Source organism: Talpa occidentalis, unplaced genomic scaffold, assembly GCF_014898055.3.
Source record: "Talpa occidentalis isolate TD23 unplaced genomic scaffold, MPIMG_talOcc4v2.1 talOcc4.4, whole genome shotgun sequence".
Taxonomy (NCBI): Eukaryota; Metazoa; Chordata; class Mammalia; order Eulipotyphla; family Talpidae; genus Talpa; species Talpa occidentalis.
Genome location: NW_023604295.1, coordinates 53,554,737 through 53,572,473, shown reverse-complemented (window position 1 = coordinate 53,572,473; position 17,737 = coordinate 53,554,737). Strand labels below are relative to the sequence as shown.

The 17,737-nt window shown below is 40.6% G+C and overlaps 1 protein-coding gene across 4 annotated transcripts in view; it reads left to right on the top strand.

Moving 5' to 3' along the window:
• Positions 1–1,738: 1,738 nt before the first annotated feature.
• NECTIN3 (nectin cell adhesion molecule 3) overlaps positions 1,739–17,737 on the top strand; it is a 90,091-nt gene continuing 74,092 nt past the window's right edge. For 3 of the 4 annotated variants that reach the window (XR_008553874.1, XM_037525588.2, XM_037525586.1), the window contains exon 1: positions 1,739–2,039. Coding sequence is in view for 3 of the 4 variants with exons in the window: in XM_037525588.2 (XP_037381485.1) it covers positions 1,880–2,039 (160 nt within the window). In the remaining variant the exon portion in view is untranslated. Of the gene's footprint in view, positions 2,040–2,703; positions 2,834–17,737 lie in introns of those variants that run through there. The other variant, XM_037525587.2, reaches the window with a different exon arrangement.

The following is a 17,737-nucleotide window of genomic DNA, read 5'->3' as shown; positions in this document are numbered from 1 at the left end:
TCATGATCAGGGAATCTCCCAGGGCAAGGTCAATTTCATAAGTGCTTCCTGAGGACAGGTGATAGAAAGGAGTGGCTGTAGTAGATGGACTTAACAGGGCATGTCAGAGACAGACAGGCATAGAGTCGGAGAGGAGAAAGGGGGTTAGAGGAAAAGGGGTATTAAATCTCGCGTTTGGAGGCTCGGGGGTAGAATTTAAAGAAGAAAAAAAGAAGAAAGAGCGGTGTGCAGGGGTAGAATGGTGTGTAGTCCTGCAGATGAGTAAAACCCAGCAGGCAAGTAGGTGGAGGGGGAGAACAGCGTGCTGCTGGCGGCAGGCAGGCATCAGTTTAGCTGCGATAGGCGGTTAAATCCTCGCTAGACTTTGTTATAGGACCACATTTGCGGCTCTCCTGGAGATGGCAGGACCTCCATAAAATTAATGGTGTCAGGACTGAGGACGTGTGTCCTCTGCCTCCAGTTCCCCCCGGGACAGTCCAGACTGTCCACCCCCGTCCTGCAGAACTGCCAGTGCCTGTGGCTCAAGGTCAGGCCACCAGGGCTGTGCGAGGCGGGCGGGCGAAGAGCACCAGGGGGCGCAGCCATTTGCGGGGGAGGGCGGGCGCGCGGGCTGTGGACCACGGACGCCCCTCTGGCAGGCAAATGTTTCATTCCCGAGCTCGCTTTCCCGCGATCAGTTCAAAGGAAAACAGGCCACGGAAATAAAATTACACGTGCGAACATGCAAATACACCAAGCCCCGGAAAACCCCACCGCACTCGAGGCGCGCCGAGGGGGAACCCCGAGGCCTCCTGTTGCCGGCCGCCCCACGCGGACCGCAGACAGCCGCGCGGCCGGGGACGCAAGCGCGAGAAGCCAAACCTGCCGGGGTCCCTCTCCTCGCCCGGCTCCGCTGACCCTCTCGCCAAGCCGCCCGCCCAGAGAAAGGAGCCAGCAGCGCGCCCGAGCAGCCGCGCCCCGGCGCGCCGGAGGGACGAAGGGAGGGGACCGGAGAGCACAGCCGTCCCGGGCAGCCGGGGCGTCGCCCCGCGCATCCCCCGAGCCCTCCCGCCGGCCGCGTCCCGCTTCCCACACGGGAGCCTCCGGCTGGGGCAACGCAAGGGCAGCCCCGTCTGGCCTCGCCCTCCCCGCCCCCACTCGCCCCGGCCCCGGCCCCGGCCCGGCCCGGCCCGGCCCGCGGGGGAGCGCCACCCGCGCGAGGCGCGCACCGCCGTCCCGCCGCCCTCCGCCTCCGTCTGCGCCCGGGCCGCGGCGGACCCGCGAGGGGCGGAGTGGGCGAGACCATCGGCCCCGCTGGACGGGGGTAGCCGAGCCCGGCTCGAGGGGCGGGGCCTCCTAACCCAGTCCAGATTTCCCGTTCTTTTTCAAGGCGGCTGTGCGAGAAAGACCCGTTATCAGAGTGGAGAGAAGAGATTTTTTTTTTTTCTGAAAGGGGAGGAGCGTGGGGAGGAGGGCGGGGTGGGGAGAGCCGCGGCCGGCAGTCGGGGATCAGACGGGAGCCGGAGTTGCGCGGGGCGGGCGGGCGCGTCCCAGAGCCGGCTCCGAGGGTCGGCGGCGCTCCCCCTCCCGCGCGGGCGGGTGGTGCGTTCCGAGTTCCCAGGAGTTCGAGGCGGGCGGGTGCCGGGGGGAGGGGAGTGGCGGCGGCGGCGGCGGCGGCGGCGGGCGGCTCCCGCCTCAGCCTCGGCAGTGGCGTCGGCGACGGCGGAGTCGAGGCGGCCTCGAGCGCTGGGCTGTCAGCCGGCGGCGACGGCTCCAGAACTGGGAGTTGAGGACGCGCGCGCCGGACCTTCCGCCGCCGCCGCGCCGCGGCCGCTGCCGCCGCCCAAAGCCTGAGGCGCCGGGGCCGGGAGCCGGGGGCGGGCGGGCGGGCGGGCGGGGAATGGCGCGGACCCCGGCGCCGGCTGCACTGGGTCCCGGAGGCGGCAAAGCACAACTTTCCTCCGCTTCTCCCCCCGGGGCCGGACTCCTGCTGCCGCCCCCGACGCCGCCGCCGCTGCTGCTGCTGCTCTTCCCGCTGCTGCTCTTCTCCCGGCTCTGCGGTAGGTGGACGCGGCGGCCGGCGGGGCTGAGGCGGCGCGGCGGGTCCCGGGCGGGCGGCGGGGCCGGGGGGCCGCTCCCCGCGGCGGCGAGGCGGTTGTGCCCGGCCGTTGGCGGCGCGAGCGGCCGCCGCGGACTTTGGCTGGAAACTTTTCGCCGCGCCCGGGGCGAGGCCGGGGAAGCGCCGGGCCGCTCCCTCCCCCGCGGCCGTGCGGGCGCGCCCGGGGCTTCTCCCCGCGCGCCGGGGCTCCGCGGCCCGCGCGGCTCTGGGGTCGCTCGCGGGACCGTTACTTCCTGCCGCGTTCGCGGGGAGACCCCGCGCGCCGGCTGGGGCCGGGCTGAGGTGCCGGGGTGCACGTTTGCCGCCGCCCGCCGCCCCCGCTCCTCCTCCTGCCCCTGGTGAAACTTGAGCTTTGATCGGAGGGACCCTGAGGGACCGGCGCCCGGCGGAATGAAGCCTCGGGGTCCCCCCTCTGGCCGTCCTCCTGGAGGAGGCACCCGGTTACCCCACCCTGCGGCATCCCCCACGGTCCTGCTCTCCGGCGCCCCGACCCTGTTCCGCCCGGCAGCCTCGGGATGGCTTTGCGTGGAGCCCCCCGCCGCCTGCCAGTTGGGGGGCGCCTCTCGCTGTCCATGTTTTGTTAGCAAGCCCGGTTGGTTGTTTGGACCGTGGATTTTGTGTTCCGGGGCCCGATGGGCATCTTCTGTGCGCCTCTCCTTAACATGCACGCTTCTTGCCCTTCTTCCATCAAAGAATGTTACAGTTTCCTTGGCATTTTGGGGAGCTGGTCTCTTTGTAAGTTGTGTTCTGGCCTGTTTATTCAGGGGCGTGAGAAAATCTGCTTTCATGCAGGCGAGATGGACGAAAGGGATTATTAAGTGGGTGGTGATGATTTGGGGAAATAAACCCCTCACTCTTTGGGGATTAGTTCTGTCTTTGGGTGAATTGAAATATTGCAGGACGTTGTTCATTCGAGGGAGGGCTCCTGGTGAGGAAGGTGGAGAGGAGCAAAACTTGATTTTGCACAAACATTGGCTTACCTAAGAGGTTTTTACTGGCATGTTAAGGCTGAATTTCAAAGAGATGTATGCAGATTTTTTACGTAGTGTCACTTAGGAGAGAATTCCGTTAGGGGTAGGTGTGTTAGTTTGATTGGTTATCAGAGAAGCAAAGTTCTCAAGAGATTGAGTGCCCCTTATAGGTTGAGAATTTTCACTACCAGTTCACCACCACCTTGGAAGCATTGTAATGAAAGTTTCCTCTGATTTACTGTGTGATAAATGGCGTGTTATCTAATCTGCATTGTTTCTGTCGCCCCTCTTCCCACATGTTTGGTTCCAAGACACATTTCTTCATGGTTGTATTACCTTTTTAAATTGATGCAAGAATCTAGATTGAAATTGTGTACTGTTCTTTTCCATTAGGATTGTGGATTACAATCGGGTGGGAGGAATGTTGGGGAGGGTGTTAATAGTTTATTACCCTGACTTAGATTGTGGTAAGGACTGAGAAAATATTATTTGTAGCTCCAGTAAAGACTTAATCTAGCAGGGAAAGCCTTATGGAAGACTGAAGCTAGGTACAGCAAGTACTGGGAGATAGAATTTGGGTGATAACTTCACAGTGATTGTGCAAGTGAAGTGTTGATTACTTTTTGAAGGAACAGATTGATTTTCACATGGAAGAAAATGTTTTTTTAAAAAAGTATTTAATCATGTGTTGTAGGAGGGACTTGAGTGTTTAAGAGTCCTAAAAATTCAAGCAGTGTAGGCAAAAGGACTGTGATTTGGAGGAGGTGTAAATTGAAGTTTTTAGAGTCGCCTCTGCCTACGGTTGTAGAGACAGGCACTAGCTTTGTGAAAACTGTGCACTGCTCATTTGAAGAGCTTCCTTTTTTGGCTTATAGTGTTATAACACCCTAATTTGTGAGTCCTTGTGACAAGTTTTTTTTTCCATCAACCTTTCTCTATTTTAGAATTCAGTCTGAGTAGGGCACAGTTGTGACTTAATGGATGCATAGTAAGTATGGAAACAGAATTTTCTTCATGTAACTTATTTGTTGATCTAACATTCACAGTACTACTTACTTACAGGGTTTGGCATCCTCAGTTGAATCGCTTAAAAGTTGAAAAATTTTTTAGAGTTACTATCAAATGATTTGTTAATCAGAACACTTATTACAGATTTCTTTATGCTGCAAATACTACTTACATTTAGCACAACCTTCAACTAGTCTCATACTAGTCTCATCGATTAGCATAAGATAATGTTTATATCCTGTTCATTTTACTACTAAAAAATGCTCTCAGCTGGTGTACTTGATATTCTGAAAGCTATAAAAAATACTTAAGATTTACTGTTTTGAGGGCATTCATTATCTGTCTTATTTGAAGAACTGAACTTTTAACATGAGAATCTTACAGGTTGACAAATTGCCAGTTTCTCTTTTTTCAGTCTAAAAAATTCCTAAATATAAAAGCTAAGGGGGCTAGATTTACATCAACATCCAGGTTGATAACCTTGTTTATCAAATTCTGGGCTTCTGTATTTCTTTCTGAGGCAATAATCAATTTATAGGTGTTCAGCTTTATCTCACCTTTCCTTCCAATATTTTTCTTGAGAGATAGAAAATATTGGCAGGTGTTCATATGGTATTGATGAAAGAGAATATGGACTAATTTACCTTTGCAAATTGCCATTTGAATCTAGGATTCTGTCTGCATTTTCAACAAGGTTTTATGTTAAGATAGATGTTGAGAAGGTGATGGAAATAGAAGATCTAACCTGATATTGAAGCTTGAACAGCATTTTCAGTACTTTCTATGCCCAGGAACTTAGGGCATTGTAATAGATGTAAAGGAAATAGATGACTTTAGAACATGATAGAGACCTGCATTGAGGTACAGTGAATTCCTCAGAAGAGGAATAACTAACCCATTCGGTAAAGGTATGTGAATGTGAACTGAGGGGGAAAAATTAATTTAGAAAAATCAATAGTCCGCTGTTACTGAAATTAAACATTTTGGTGGATGGTACAAGTTCTTTGTTTCTCTGTGCAGTTTTGTGTTTCAGATACTAAGCAGGCAGTTTGATTCTGAAAAAGGGCTGCCACTTAGTAGCTGTGTGAATTGTTGGTAAGTTATTTAACTTCAACTGAAGGTTTCTCATCCTTTAAAAAAGGTTGTGTTATCACCTTGCTTATAGAGTTCTTTTGAGGATTAAATAAAAGAATAAAATCACACACTTAGAGTGCATTTAATATGGTAAACATACAAATGCTAGCATTTATTGTATTTCGTGTTATAAACTGACCAGCCTGGTAGTTATCATTCTTATTCTTAAATTCTACACGTATGTCTTAAATGATTACATTTTCAAGTTAATTGAGTTGTATCTTGCAGTTATATTTCTCTTTTGAGTATCTAGCCCAATTAGTGGTCTTTAAATATTTACTTTTCTTCAGATAAATAGATCTTTAGAATACGGTGCAATTAACTATGTCATTGTATGGCACCTGGTTGAATCTTCCCTTTATGGTATACTGTGCATTTTAGGACTTGGCAGTTCATGAGGTCAGAGTGTTGGTGATTATATTGAAACTGTAAAGGTAGAGAGGGGAAACCACAGTTTTGCTTCTACTTTCGTATGAAGTTACTGGTAGTATCTAGTTTAAAGCTTGTAAGGCCATATTACCCATATGAGTCTTTCTGCATAGAACAGTTGGAAAGTGAATCAAATTTAGAAGCAGGCAAAAAAAGAGCAGTCTTCCTTCTTGCTTTTAGCTATAGCACCAGGAGCAGAAATTGGAAAAAGCTGGGCAGTTATGTATTGTTTTTGTTTGTATATTTACTTTTTTTTTTTGTCACTTAGGAATGCATATATTTTATATACACACATTAGTGACTCAGCACCTCTGATATACATTGTGTGTCTGTATAATTAAGGAATAAAACATGACTTGTTGCCTGTTATTTGAAAATTATTGAAAAGAAGCGGGGTATGGTGCCCTTGTTTAAAAAATAGTGTTTTGACATTCTGTAATTTACTCTTTAAAAAATAGTGAATAATATATTGTTATTGCATATTCTGTAATCTGTTAATCTTCATAAAACTTGATAATAAGGACTATATATGTGCAAAACTGTGGCATTTAATGAATGGCGATTTATGCACAAATGTAGGGTAAAAGAAAATAACCCTTAATTTAGTAGTAGAATAAATACTAGAAATGATTTTGTGTGCTAAAAATTCAGATCCAGAAATCTAAACACCAGCATTAATATACTTGTTCTGATTACCTTTCATATTTTTACCTCAAACTGCCTTTAAAGTGTTAGCCTATATCCTTTCCTGAGCACCATAAAACTTAAGATTTTTATTCTTATAATAGACTTTGATATAATCACTTAAAGTTTGTTGTGAATCTTTCTCAAGGGTGAGCTTAAATTTTTTTCCTAAATATTTCACTTATTATAGAACTCATTAATTTAAAATTCTAGTGGGAACTGCCTCCTATGAGAAGATAGAATCACACTGCAGTTGTTTAGAAAGGATAATGCATTGCATATACATTTTGCATATTGTCAGTTTTATATTCCCTTAAATGCAGCATCCAGGGAGATTGTTTTTCTTGCAACTCTGTTGATTGACCAATATTCATTTTGCTAACTAGGATGATAGGAAAGGATTACCTGTTGCATTGTGAGTATGTATTCATGAATTGGAATTTGAAGCATGTGTAAAAACATATCAGCTCTTTAACTGGTTAAGAATTGACAGTATGTTATTTCACACTTCAGATGATTATTTTCTAGGTGTAAAACAGTAAGTTTTGTATGTGACCCTGAAGATAGGATAGGTGATAATAGTTTTCCCCAAAAAAAATATTTATTTGGTTTTCTTTAACAATGATAAAAAGATCAAACTTGTTTTTTGTTTTTTTTTAAGATTTATTTATTTATGCATACTAGAGCTGGGGTACAAGCCAGAGGTGTGGGGGTGAGAGGATTCACTAGAGACAGAGTGGGAAACAGAATAGGTGGATTGACTGAAATACACTGCTCAGGGGAGCAGCAGGCAAGACAGGAGAGGTCTGCTATGCCATGTGGGTCAGCTCCCTGGGTGGTGATTGAACTTGTGCTGCAGTGGCTGAGTATAGCTTCCTAGTGCTACGACTTAACCCCTTGCGCCACCAGGGAGGCCCTTGTTCTTATTTTAAATTTAAAATTTGTAGGGTCTCTTTAGTCTCTAAACTTGGGTTTCTTCAGAAGAAATGAAAATTTTAAAAATGAGAGGAAGGGACTATAAATCGCTATTCTTAGCTAGTCAGGGTCAGCAAACATAGACTTTTGCTAAAGTGAGTTCATATCATAGTTAAGGGAATCTTTTTTAAAACAACATTCCAGTCCCCACTATAGATTTACTAAACAGCTACAGATTTTGCAAGAGAAAAGGGGTGGTATGAGGTGTGAACCAGGGATTGGGGCATTTGTATTTTGACTAATATTATATCTTCAGAAGATTCTTCACGCCCACAAGTACTTTTTGTTATAGCTTTTTTGTATGTGATTTGACTAGACCTGGTCATTCTTCTGAAAAAAATATGCTTTAGTGTTTTTTTCCATATTGATTTCTCATGTGCTTGCCTCTTATAGTAGACACTCAACAATCTTTAAGATTTTGAAAGCAAAGTCAAATTCATTCTAAATTAATGTTGTACAACAGAAATATAATGTGAGCCACATAAATAATTTTAAGTTATTTGGATCTCACGTTATAAAAGTAATAAAGGAGACAGGTGAAATTAATAATATATTTAATTTAACACAGTGCAACCCAAATATTATTTCAGTATTTCATTGACATTAAAAAATTGAGAGATATTGCATATTTTCTCTATAGTAAGTCTTGAAAATTGTGTCTTTTCTATTTACACTAGTTATATTTGGACTAGTTATATTTCATGTGCTTAATAGTGAAATATGGCTGGTTACCACTATATTTTATAGTTCAGGGTTTAACTAATCTTTGTCATTGAGATAGGTTAGGCCCTACTCTGTCTCTTACTTGTAAGAGCTAAAATGACATTATTCTTCCTACACTTAAAATTCTTTTTTTTTTTTTTTAAGATTTATTTATTTATACAAGCACTGGGTACAGTCAGAGGCGCGGGAGGGTGAGAGAATTCACCAGAGCCAGAGCGGGGAGCAGAGCAGGCAGAAGGACCGAAGTACAGTGCTGAGGAGAGCAGTGGGCGGCAGGAGAGGTCTGCGCGCCATGTGGGACTCTCCTCTAGTGGCCTGGGAGCAGCCGGGGATCGAACCGGTGCTGCAGAGGCTGCGGGCAGCTTCGCAACCCAGCGCTCAACCGCTGCGCCACCGGGGAGGCCCCACTTAAAATTCTTGAGTGCCCAGTTTAAGATGATTTTCTTTAGAAGTTTCCCTCATCTTTTCTTGCTTACAAGACTTCATTGTATATATAAGTACATATGACAAACACAAATTATTTATTAAACTATGGATTTTAACATTTTCTTCCTCCCTCTCCCTTCCCTCACCCTCAATAATGGCACTTTAAGGTATGACCAAATACTTGGTTGTGATTCCTTCTTCCTTGTAGTCCTTAGAGGCCTGCTCCTTTCTGTGATATCAAGATTAAGTGGCACATGCATACAAATGTCATTTTTTCATGCTTTTAGACTTAGCACAATATTTACCAAAGTATTTTGGTGGAACACTTGTCTCTGAAGATGTTTTTGGAAGAAAGTATCATAGCTGAATAATATTTGGGAATGGGAAAACTAATCATATAACTACTTCGTGAAAAGTCACAACTTGCATTGGTTTATCAGTGGTATATGAAATTCTTCAGTAAAATATCCAATTCCACAAACTAGATATCCTTTTCTTGTGTAATACTGTTAAATTGCAGAAGCTTTGCTGTGCAGAACACACTATAGGAAATACATCCTCAGGGGGGTTTGTACACTTGATGTTTTTCCTATTTGGATCTTATTCCTAAGCCTTCTTTCCAAAGTAGGGGAAAAAATTAAATAAACATGATAAATTTCATAGCATATAAATATCACATTTATTTAATAGTTTACCAGAGATTGCTAGGTTATGAAGATGCTACATGGTGAGAGTTCTTCATTTGTTTTTCTCTCTTTACTAAAAATTTCTTTCGTTCTCTTCATTTCTATTTTTTTTTATTCCTATTGTCTTACCCATTTTGAATCTGAGGTGTTTTCAAAATTGACCTAAGAGAAATGCAGTAGTTCTTTGCAAAATCAGCTATGTGTTATTTACTCCAGGATAGATGTAATTTACTTAAGCAACTTCTGTGGGACATACTTTATATATTGTACCCATATTTCACTCTAGATTTGAGTGTTAGGAATAAAGTGGGTAAATTTAGGATACCTACTCCCATTTTGTCATGGGAATATGCCAGTACTATTATTGGGAAGGACATGAAAACACAGAGAGACAGATATAAAAACAGGTGCTCTTTTACAGGGCTCCCATTTGAGTGTTTGAGAACATATAATTAAGAGTGTGCTTATGTCTTCTATTTAGTTCAATTCTGAGGAAAAACAAAAACATTAATTAACTGTTAGTAAACTGTGATAAGATCATTTTCATTTATAACTATTTGTTTTAATGATTCTTAATGTAGTCATATTGGTTGTAGGCAATAGTAAGATTCATTTCACAGTTATCTCCCTTCTTATTGATATACATCAGAGATATTCATGTCTGTAAGTTCAACTTAATAATAATAATTCACAGTAAACTATCTAGTTATAAAGTGTGCTTAGAGACAACTTTTTAAAATCTTAATTTATTGTTTTTTTTTAAAAGATTTATTTATGCATATAAGAACTGGGATATAGGCCAGAGGTGCAGGGGGTGAGAGGCTTCACCAGAGACAGAGTGGGGAACAGAACAGGTGGATTGACTGAAATACACTGCTGAGGGGAGCAGTGGGAGAGACAGGAGAGGTCTGCTGTGCCATGTGGGTTAGCTCCTGGCTGGCCAGGGTTCCAATTTGTGCTGCTGTGACTGAGGATAGCTTCATAGTGCTGTGACTTAACCCCTTGTGCCACTAGGGAGGCCCTATTTTTATTATTTTTATTTTTTTTAAGATTTTATTTATTTATACAAGTATTGGGTACAGTCGGAAGCGCGGGAGGGTGAGAGAATTCACCAGAGCCAGAGCGGGGAACAGAACAGGCAGACTGACGAAATACACTGCTGAGGGGAGCAGTGGGCCACAGGAGAGGTCTGCGCTGTGCGCCATGTGGGACCCTCGCCCGGTGGCCAGGGATCGAACCAGCGCTGCAGAGGCTGCGGGCAGCTTCGCAACTCAGCGTTCAACCGCTGCGCCACTGGGGAGGCCCACGGAGGCCCTATTTTTAAATTTTTATGTGTGTGTGTGTATATATATATATATATATATATTTTTTTTTTTTTGGTGGGACCCTCGCCAGTGTCCGGGGATCGAACTAGCGCTGCAGAGGCTGTGGGCAGCCTCGCAACCCAGCGCTCAACTGCTGCGCCACCAGGGGAGGCCCCCTATTTTTAAAATTTTAAACGCAAAATTTTTTTTTCCTAGAAGAGATTTAAGTTGGAGACCGTACATAACAGTTCTGTCTGCATAGGAATAGAGTATCCTACCTTTTTCATAAAACATTAGTATGTATTTGTTAATGACCCATAGCAACTACTATAAATCTCTGAGTTTTACTTGCTAAACTTAAAAGGGGTAAAAATTACCACGAACAAAAAATGTGAGAAACATGCAATTAATGAGTTGTATTGACTGTAAACTTGTGGTAGCGTCCCCATTTCTATAAGCAATTCTAATACTATAAATATGTGATTATTTGATGATGCAGTCCCATGTGCCTAATTTATATTAAAACCAGAATGAACTTTAACACTGAAATAATAAGGAACCCCTGTATCAAGCCATTACCTTCTGTTGTGCAGTAGCCATGTCAAAGGGCTTATTTTTCTTAAAGCTGGTATAGCTCTTAAATTTGATTGATCCTGAATAGCATAAAGAAGACAAAGCTAGTATTGGAAATATTAATGAAGACATCTATTCTTGGCAAGAAACAAGTCTGCCTAAACTATTGACACTCTTTTCTGTATTTAAGATAAAGTTTTTATACTTTTCAATGAGAAGACACTTTGAACTTTTTGATTTGTAAAAAAGTCAGCCATTATGACTTTTGAAGCCATGCATTATTTATTCAACTTATTTCCATATTTACAAAAGCGTTTTTATTGGGCATTTATGGTATATTTACCATTAATAGTGAAAATGTTTAAATATGTTAGTAGTTGGTAAACTGTATAACATGCCAAAAAATCTCTTCTAAAAGCTTTAATACTAAGAGCGTTTGTTAAAATATAAAACAAATATGAAGTTCCCTAAGAAAAATACATATTTTTCTTTGAGAATACTACTGTTACTTTGCTGCCCTCTACAGTCATCTGAAATAGTCACTGTAGATTTTTCTACTGTCAGATAATTCCTTGACCCACGAGTTTTAAATTTCAAGAGTGGGTTAAGTAATATTTACTGTTATATGACAACTTTTATTAGTAACACAATTGATCTGTACCTGTAACTGCTAAAAATAAAGGCTTAGAAATTGGAGGGTGGGATAGATTGAGCATCAATCAAGAAACAGATGATAGAGCACCAGTCAAGTGGTAGGTAATACAAAGAATGCCACAGTGACAAAAGACATGGTTATGTCCTATGGCTACTCCCAAGTTTATAAACCCATTATAAGATTCATTGCCTGTTCAAATATACGCTTAAAAAGACGTTTGCAACAACATAACATATCAAATAGTATGATATAGCCTACAAAAACATCTATAAAGCCTAGAAGAGTCAAGGAGAGCTAATTAGAGAGCAGACTTTTCAGCTGTATCTGAATGAATGAATTCGAGTTCAGACAGGTAAAACAGTTATTTCAAACAAGAAATAGAATATTTATTAAAGCACAAATTCTCTGTTACCCAGAAAGGAATATGCTATCCCTAATGTTCCATGGGATGAGAGGATTGTGGAGATAAATGGAAATTAAGCAAGGGCTTTGAAGGGAAGTGTGACTCTAAGGAGTAGATAACATGGTGTTTTGGGTATTGTGGGTGGGGAAGAAAGATTTGGGTATGAGTTTACAGTTTTCTTCTTGGGTGACTACAAAAGGACAGTGAAAGGATTGAGGAAATCAGTCCAGTAACTCTTGGAAGGAATTTTAATTATACTGTTTGTGGGACTTATTTTAGAGCTATAACTGGAAATTTGTTAAATGGGGATAGGAAGTTGTGAAACTGGGAGTTATCAGGATTCAGATACTGGATTTAATGAGCTGGTAAAGAGGAGGTAGAGAGGGAGGAGGGAAGGAAAGCAGAAGGAAGAAAGAGATGTGGGGAAGGGACTGGGAAATGTTTAAGATTGAGGTATTTGATTGGATAATAAGGGAAAGGAGAAATGATTTGGAAAGAAAAATCTTGATAAATAGACCAGTATATTTGGTATTTTTATTTTAGTAAAGTGATTAGGAAGAAGCAGCCAAATTCAAAAAAATTGACGTGGTGATAATACAGAAGTAGTGGGATAGGGCCTACTCTTGGGAACAATGGGAAAGAAAGAGTAATTTGAAGGAGATAAGTAACATGTCTTTGTTGTTAGGGACTGAATGTTAGTATTAGCCCCAAATTCAAGTTGAAGCCCTAATTCCCATAAGATGGTGTTAGGAAGGGTTCTTTGGGAGGTAATTTGATTTAATGAGGTCATGAGTGTAGAACCCCATAATGAGGATTAGTGCCCTTATAAAAGAAGGAAAGTTTCTGTTCTTCCCTGTGTTGAGGATACCGTGAGAGAGCAGCCAGGAAAAAGAGTTCTCACCAAAATCTGGCCATATTAGCATCCTGTTTCTGACTTATCTTTAAAACTGTGTGAAAAAAGTATTTGTTGTTGAACCCACCCAGTTGCTGGTACTTTTTGTAGCAACCTCAGTTAAGATATCATTCTGATATACAAAGTTCTGAAATTTTTAGTTAAAACAAAATTTATGGAAGGATATTGGGTGATTCAGATATGAAAATCAAGAACCAGGAAAGGTTATCGAGCTGCATTCAGAAGCACAGCCAAGAAAATGTTGAGGGATAATTGATTAAGGTCATTGCTTGCTGGTCCTTAGACACTGGATGTTGTAGCTGTCTCTGACACTTGGCATTGCTGCTGTTGAAACTGGATATTGTTTTTGCCATAGACCAAGAGAATATATTTTCCATGAATGTCCACTACAGAAAGTTGAAAAGTTTTTTAAAATTTTTATGATGAGACTTCTGTCTTTGGGAGGGGGATGGGAAAAACACATTGATATGCAAGATACAGGAATGGAAACTAACTTGAAACATTAAAAGCAACAGATGAGAGAGAGGGTAAGTCTTAGGAATAATGAAAGGTGCTTTGTGCTGGATAGAAGGGAAAAATGATATTTGGAGAAAATAGATCCTCTTAGATAATATGGAAGGAAGTTTGTGAGAGGGAAGTTGTAGAGAGTCTTTCATCTTTAATGTTTTGAAAATAAATGAGTGCCGAGTGACGCTGGGACTTAGAATCTTTGGGCTAAAGAAAGAAGACGTCAAGTTGAATAACATGTCAGTATTGATGACGTGAGTTGGTATTGTATGAATTTGTAAACTATGAATGATGGTGGGGAGTTACAAGTAAGTTTATGGTGGTGGCTGTGCTTAATCAGTCTCTCTGTTCACCAGAGACTATGGTAGGTGTATAGGAAGAGCTCACTTAAGTTGTTAATAAGTTCTTAGAAACTAACACTTTAAGAGAATTGAAGTATAATGAAACCAGTTTTACCATAGTCAAATCGATATGAATGGGAGTTAAGTTCCTCTGGCATACTTATGGTCACAGAAACATCTCCATATGTCTCCAAGACCCCAAACACTTTTAATATAAAGAAAAAAAATTTCTCTAACTCATTACTTCAGTTGATAGGGTGACCAGAGTCTATATTGGCACCTCAGGGTGCAAGGCCTAATGCCTTTCCATCACAAGGCACCCATATACTCGCCCACACTCACTCACACTTGGACAGGAATTACACACTAATTTACCTAACATAGAAGATCTTTGGGATATGGTCAGAAATTGGAGTAACTGGAGAAAACTCATGAAGATATTGGAAAAAGGTGCAGTCTACACACAGACGCCATCTGGAACTTAATTTTTTTTCCCCCCTCGGTGTTATCAAATGCCATTGAACAAAATGACATTATTTGAGGTCCTGCTGTACTGTGACAAAACTGGTTGGTAAAAGAATAAAATGTTTTTCTGGTCAATTGCATATATGTATTGAAAGAAATACAACAGAGCCAGACTACACAGTGTCTTTTGAATATGATGTTATAGGTTATTACTGGGAGTTTGGTAGCAGAGACATGTATGGGGAAAGTAGTATTTAAGAATAGTGATTCCTCATTAGCTGGGTAATATACAAATGTAGTTTTTTAAGGCCTGAGCTAGGATGGTGATGGCAGAAATAAAAGGAAAATGTTTAAAAGCAAGAGATAATTGAAAGACCAAATAATGGCACTTGCTGATCCTAGGATTCTAGGATCCTAGAAATTTATTCTCATATACCCTAAATCATGATTCCCATAAACCCCAAATCATGATTTTCTCCTGTGCATTTGTCTTAAGTTTTTTTATTTCTATTTCATTTATTAAAACTTTTTATTGATGTTACAATATAGGTTTCTAGTGTAAGGCATTATAAATCACTATCTTTATATACTACATTAGGGTCACCATTAAAATTCTAATTTCCATCCTTGACTCCTTTTATATTCGCGCTTCCCCCCCCACCCTCTGGTAACCAATATTTTGTTTTTGTAGTCTTAAGTTTTTGTTGCATTTTATTTGTTCATTGGTTTTGTTTATCTTCCACATACTGCGTGAAGTCATGCAGTGTTTATCTTTCTCCCTCTGACCTCTTTGACTTGGCACTATCCTCTCTAGGTCCAGCTATGCTGTTGCAAATAGCAGGATTTTTTTTTTAACTGAATGGTATTCCAATGTATATATATACACAACATCATCTTTATCCAATCCTGAAACATTTTTATAGCCATCTATACACAGAAAAGTATTCATTGTAAGTACAGTTGTATGAACGACTACAAAGGGAGCATAGCCATGAAACCATCACCCTGGACAAGAACTGAAACTTTGTCATCACTTTATAAGCCCTTAGCAATCACAAATCATCTTTTCTCCTGTAGTAACTACAATTTTAACCTCTAACCGCATAAATTAGTTTTAACTTTTTGAACTGTCTATAATACCTGACACTATGAAATTCATCCATGGTGTGTGTAGCAGTACTTTTTTTTTTTACACTACTGCTGTGTAGTATTCTGTTTAATGACTAATCCATAATTTATCAGTTTCAGTGTTGGGCAGACATTTGGGTTTTCACTTAAGGGCTTTTATGTATAATACTGCTATAAAAAACATCATTGTAGCTCTCTTTTGGTGGTGGAATTGTTGGTTCATTTTACATATTCATGTTTTTGTTGAAACAATTTTCCTAAGTGTTATACATCCACCTGTAGTTTCAGTTGGTTAACATCTTCCACAGCCCTTTGCAATGTCCGCATTGTTCATTTAACTGTTCTGATTAGTATGTAATGGCATGATATTGTGATTGTAATTTGTATTTACCTGATAAGTGAACTCTTGATTATGGGCATTTTGAATATTCTCTTTATAAGTGCCTATTAATTCTCTCTCTTCTTTCTCTGTGCTTAATGCATTGGCTAGAACATCCACTATGATGTTGAATTAAAGAGGTGACTATAGGCATTGTTTCATCCCTAATCTCAGAGGTTAAAAAAAGTGATGATTTTGAGGCGACCATATATATTTCCCTCGTTTATTAATAATGTGCTGAATTACATTTAAAAAACTTTAAAATTTCTTTGTACTTCTGGAATAATCCCAGTTTGGTTTTGATGAATATATCCTTTTATCTGGATTCATTTGACTATTATTTCCACCTCCTCTCCCCCCAACAGTTTGTGTTTATGAATTAAAATTGGCCTGTAATTTTCCTGTTTTAAAATACTCTTGCCAAGTTTTGGTATCAAGGTTCTGTTGAACTAAAAAATTCAGGAAAAACATTGAGAAGTTTTGTTATCTTTTTCATCTTGTATAAGAGTTCAACGTTGGTACTATTTTTTTTCTGTTAGAATTCATAGGCAAAGTCATCTGGGACTGGAGTACTTTTTTATGGAAAGAGTTTTTAATTACAGATTGAAATTTTTAAATAATTATGGTACTATTTAGATTTCTCATGTCAGTTTTTGACACCACATTTTTTGGGGGTAGGAGTTTGTCCACTTCGTGTTTTCAAATCTATTGACATCAAGTTGTTCATTACATCATCTTATCTCTTAAATGCCTGGCATGCTACCCCTCTTTTCAATCTTGATAATCACAATTTTGTTTCTTGTTTTTCAGTCTTGCCAGAAGTTTATAATGTATTAGAATTTATAAAGAACCTACCATTGACTTTTTCGATTCTCTATTTTGGTTTTCCATTTCATTTTGTGTTCTGTGTTTTCTTTTTCTGGAGGAATTTTTTTTCATATTCTTTATTTCTTGAGGTAAATGGTTAGATTATTGAACTTTCAGCCTTTCTCTTTTTCTTTTATATTATTAGAGCCTCTCTTTGTTTCCCTAAAAGCATGACTTTTATCTGTACTATATACAGATTAGTATTTGAAACATTTTGAAATTTCCATATCAGCTGCCTTGGTTACTGACTTTTAATTTTATTACATTGTGTCAGAGAACTTGCTCTGTTTGACTTTGGAAAGTAGAGGTCAATTTTGGCAGTTTCACATATATACATGAAATTTCATATATATACATGAAAATAATGTACATTGTCCTTATTGGTTTAAGACCTCTATATAGTGTGCTTCTGTGTTTATATCTCATTAAGGCATTATTTTTTTAATAAAGTGAATAATGATTTAATTTTCCCTAGGTATTTATCTTTTCTGTAGTTCTTCATTTTTTCCGCTGCATCGTGTAGTTTCTACCTGAAGTTCTTTTTCTTCTTCTTGAAGAGCATCCTTTGTATTAATCTTTAGGGTGAATCTGTGGATTAAAATTTTCTTTTTGCCTGAAATTTCTGTATCTTACTTTCTTTTAAACTACATAGCAGTTGTATTGATATTTCACTTACCATATACTTCACTGATTTAAAACATAAAATTCAGTGGTATTTGGAATTTTCAGTTATACAAGCACTGCCAGTCAGTTTTAGCACATTTTTATTCTCTGCCCCACCAAAAGCAGTCATTCTCCTATTGTTCCTTACCCTTCCAGTACTAATCAATAAAAATTAATAATAAATAATAATATTTATGTGTCATGTTAAAATATGTAATGTTTGATATGTAATTTCATTTAGCATAATTTCAAGGTTGATCTGTGTTGAATATGTATCAGTACTTCCTTCCTATCACTAAATATTCTATAGTGTGGATATATCACATTTATCTGTTCATCAGTTGATGATGACTTGAGATTATTTACATTTTTTGGCTGTTGTATATCATGCTTCTGTCAACATTT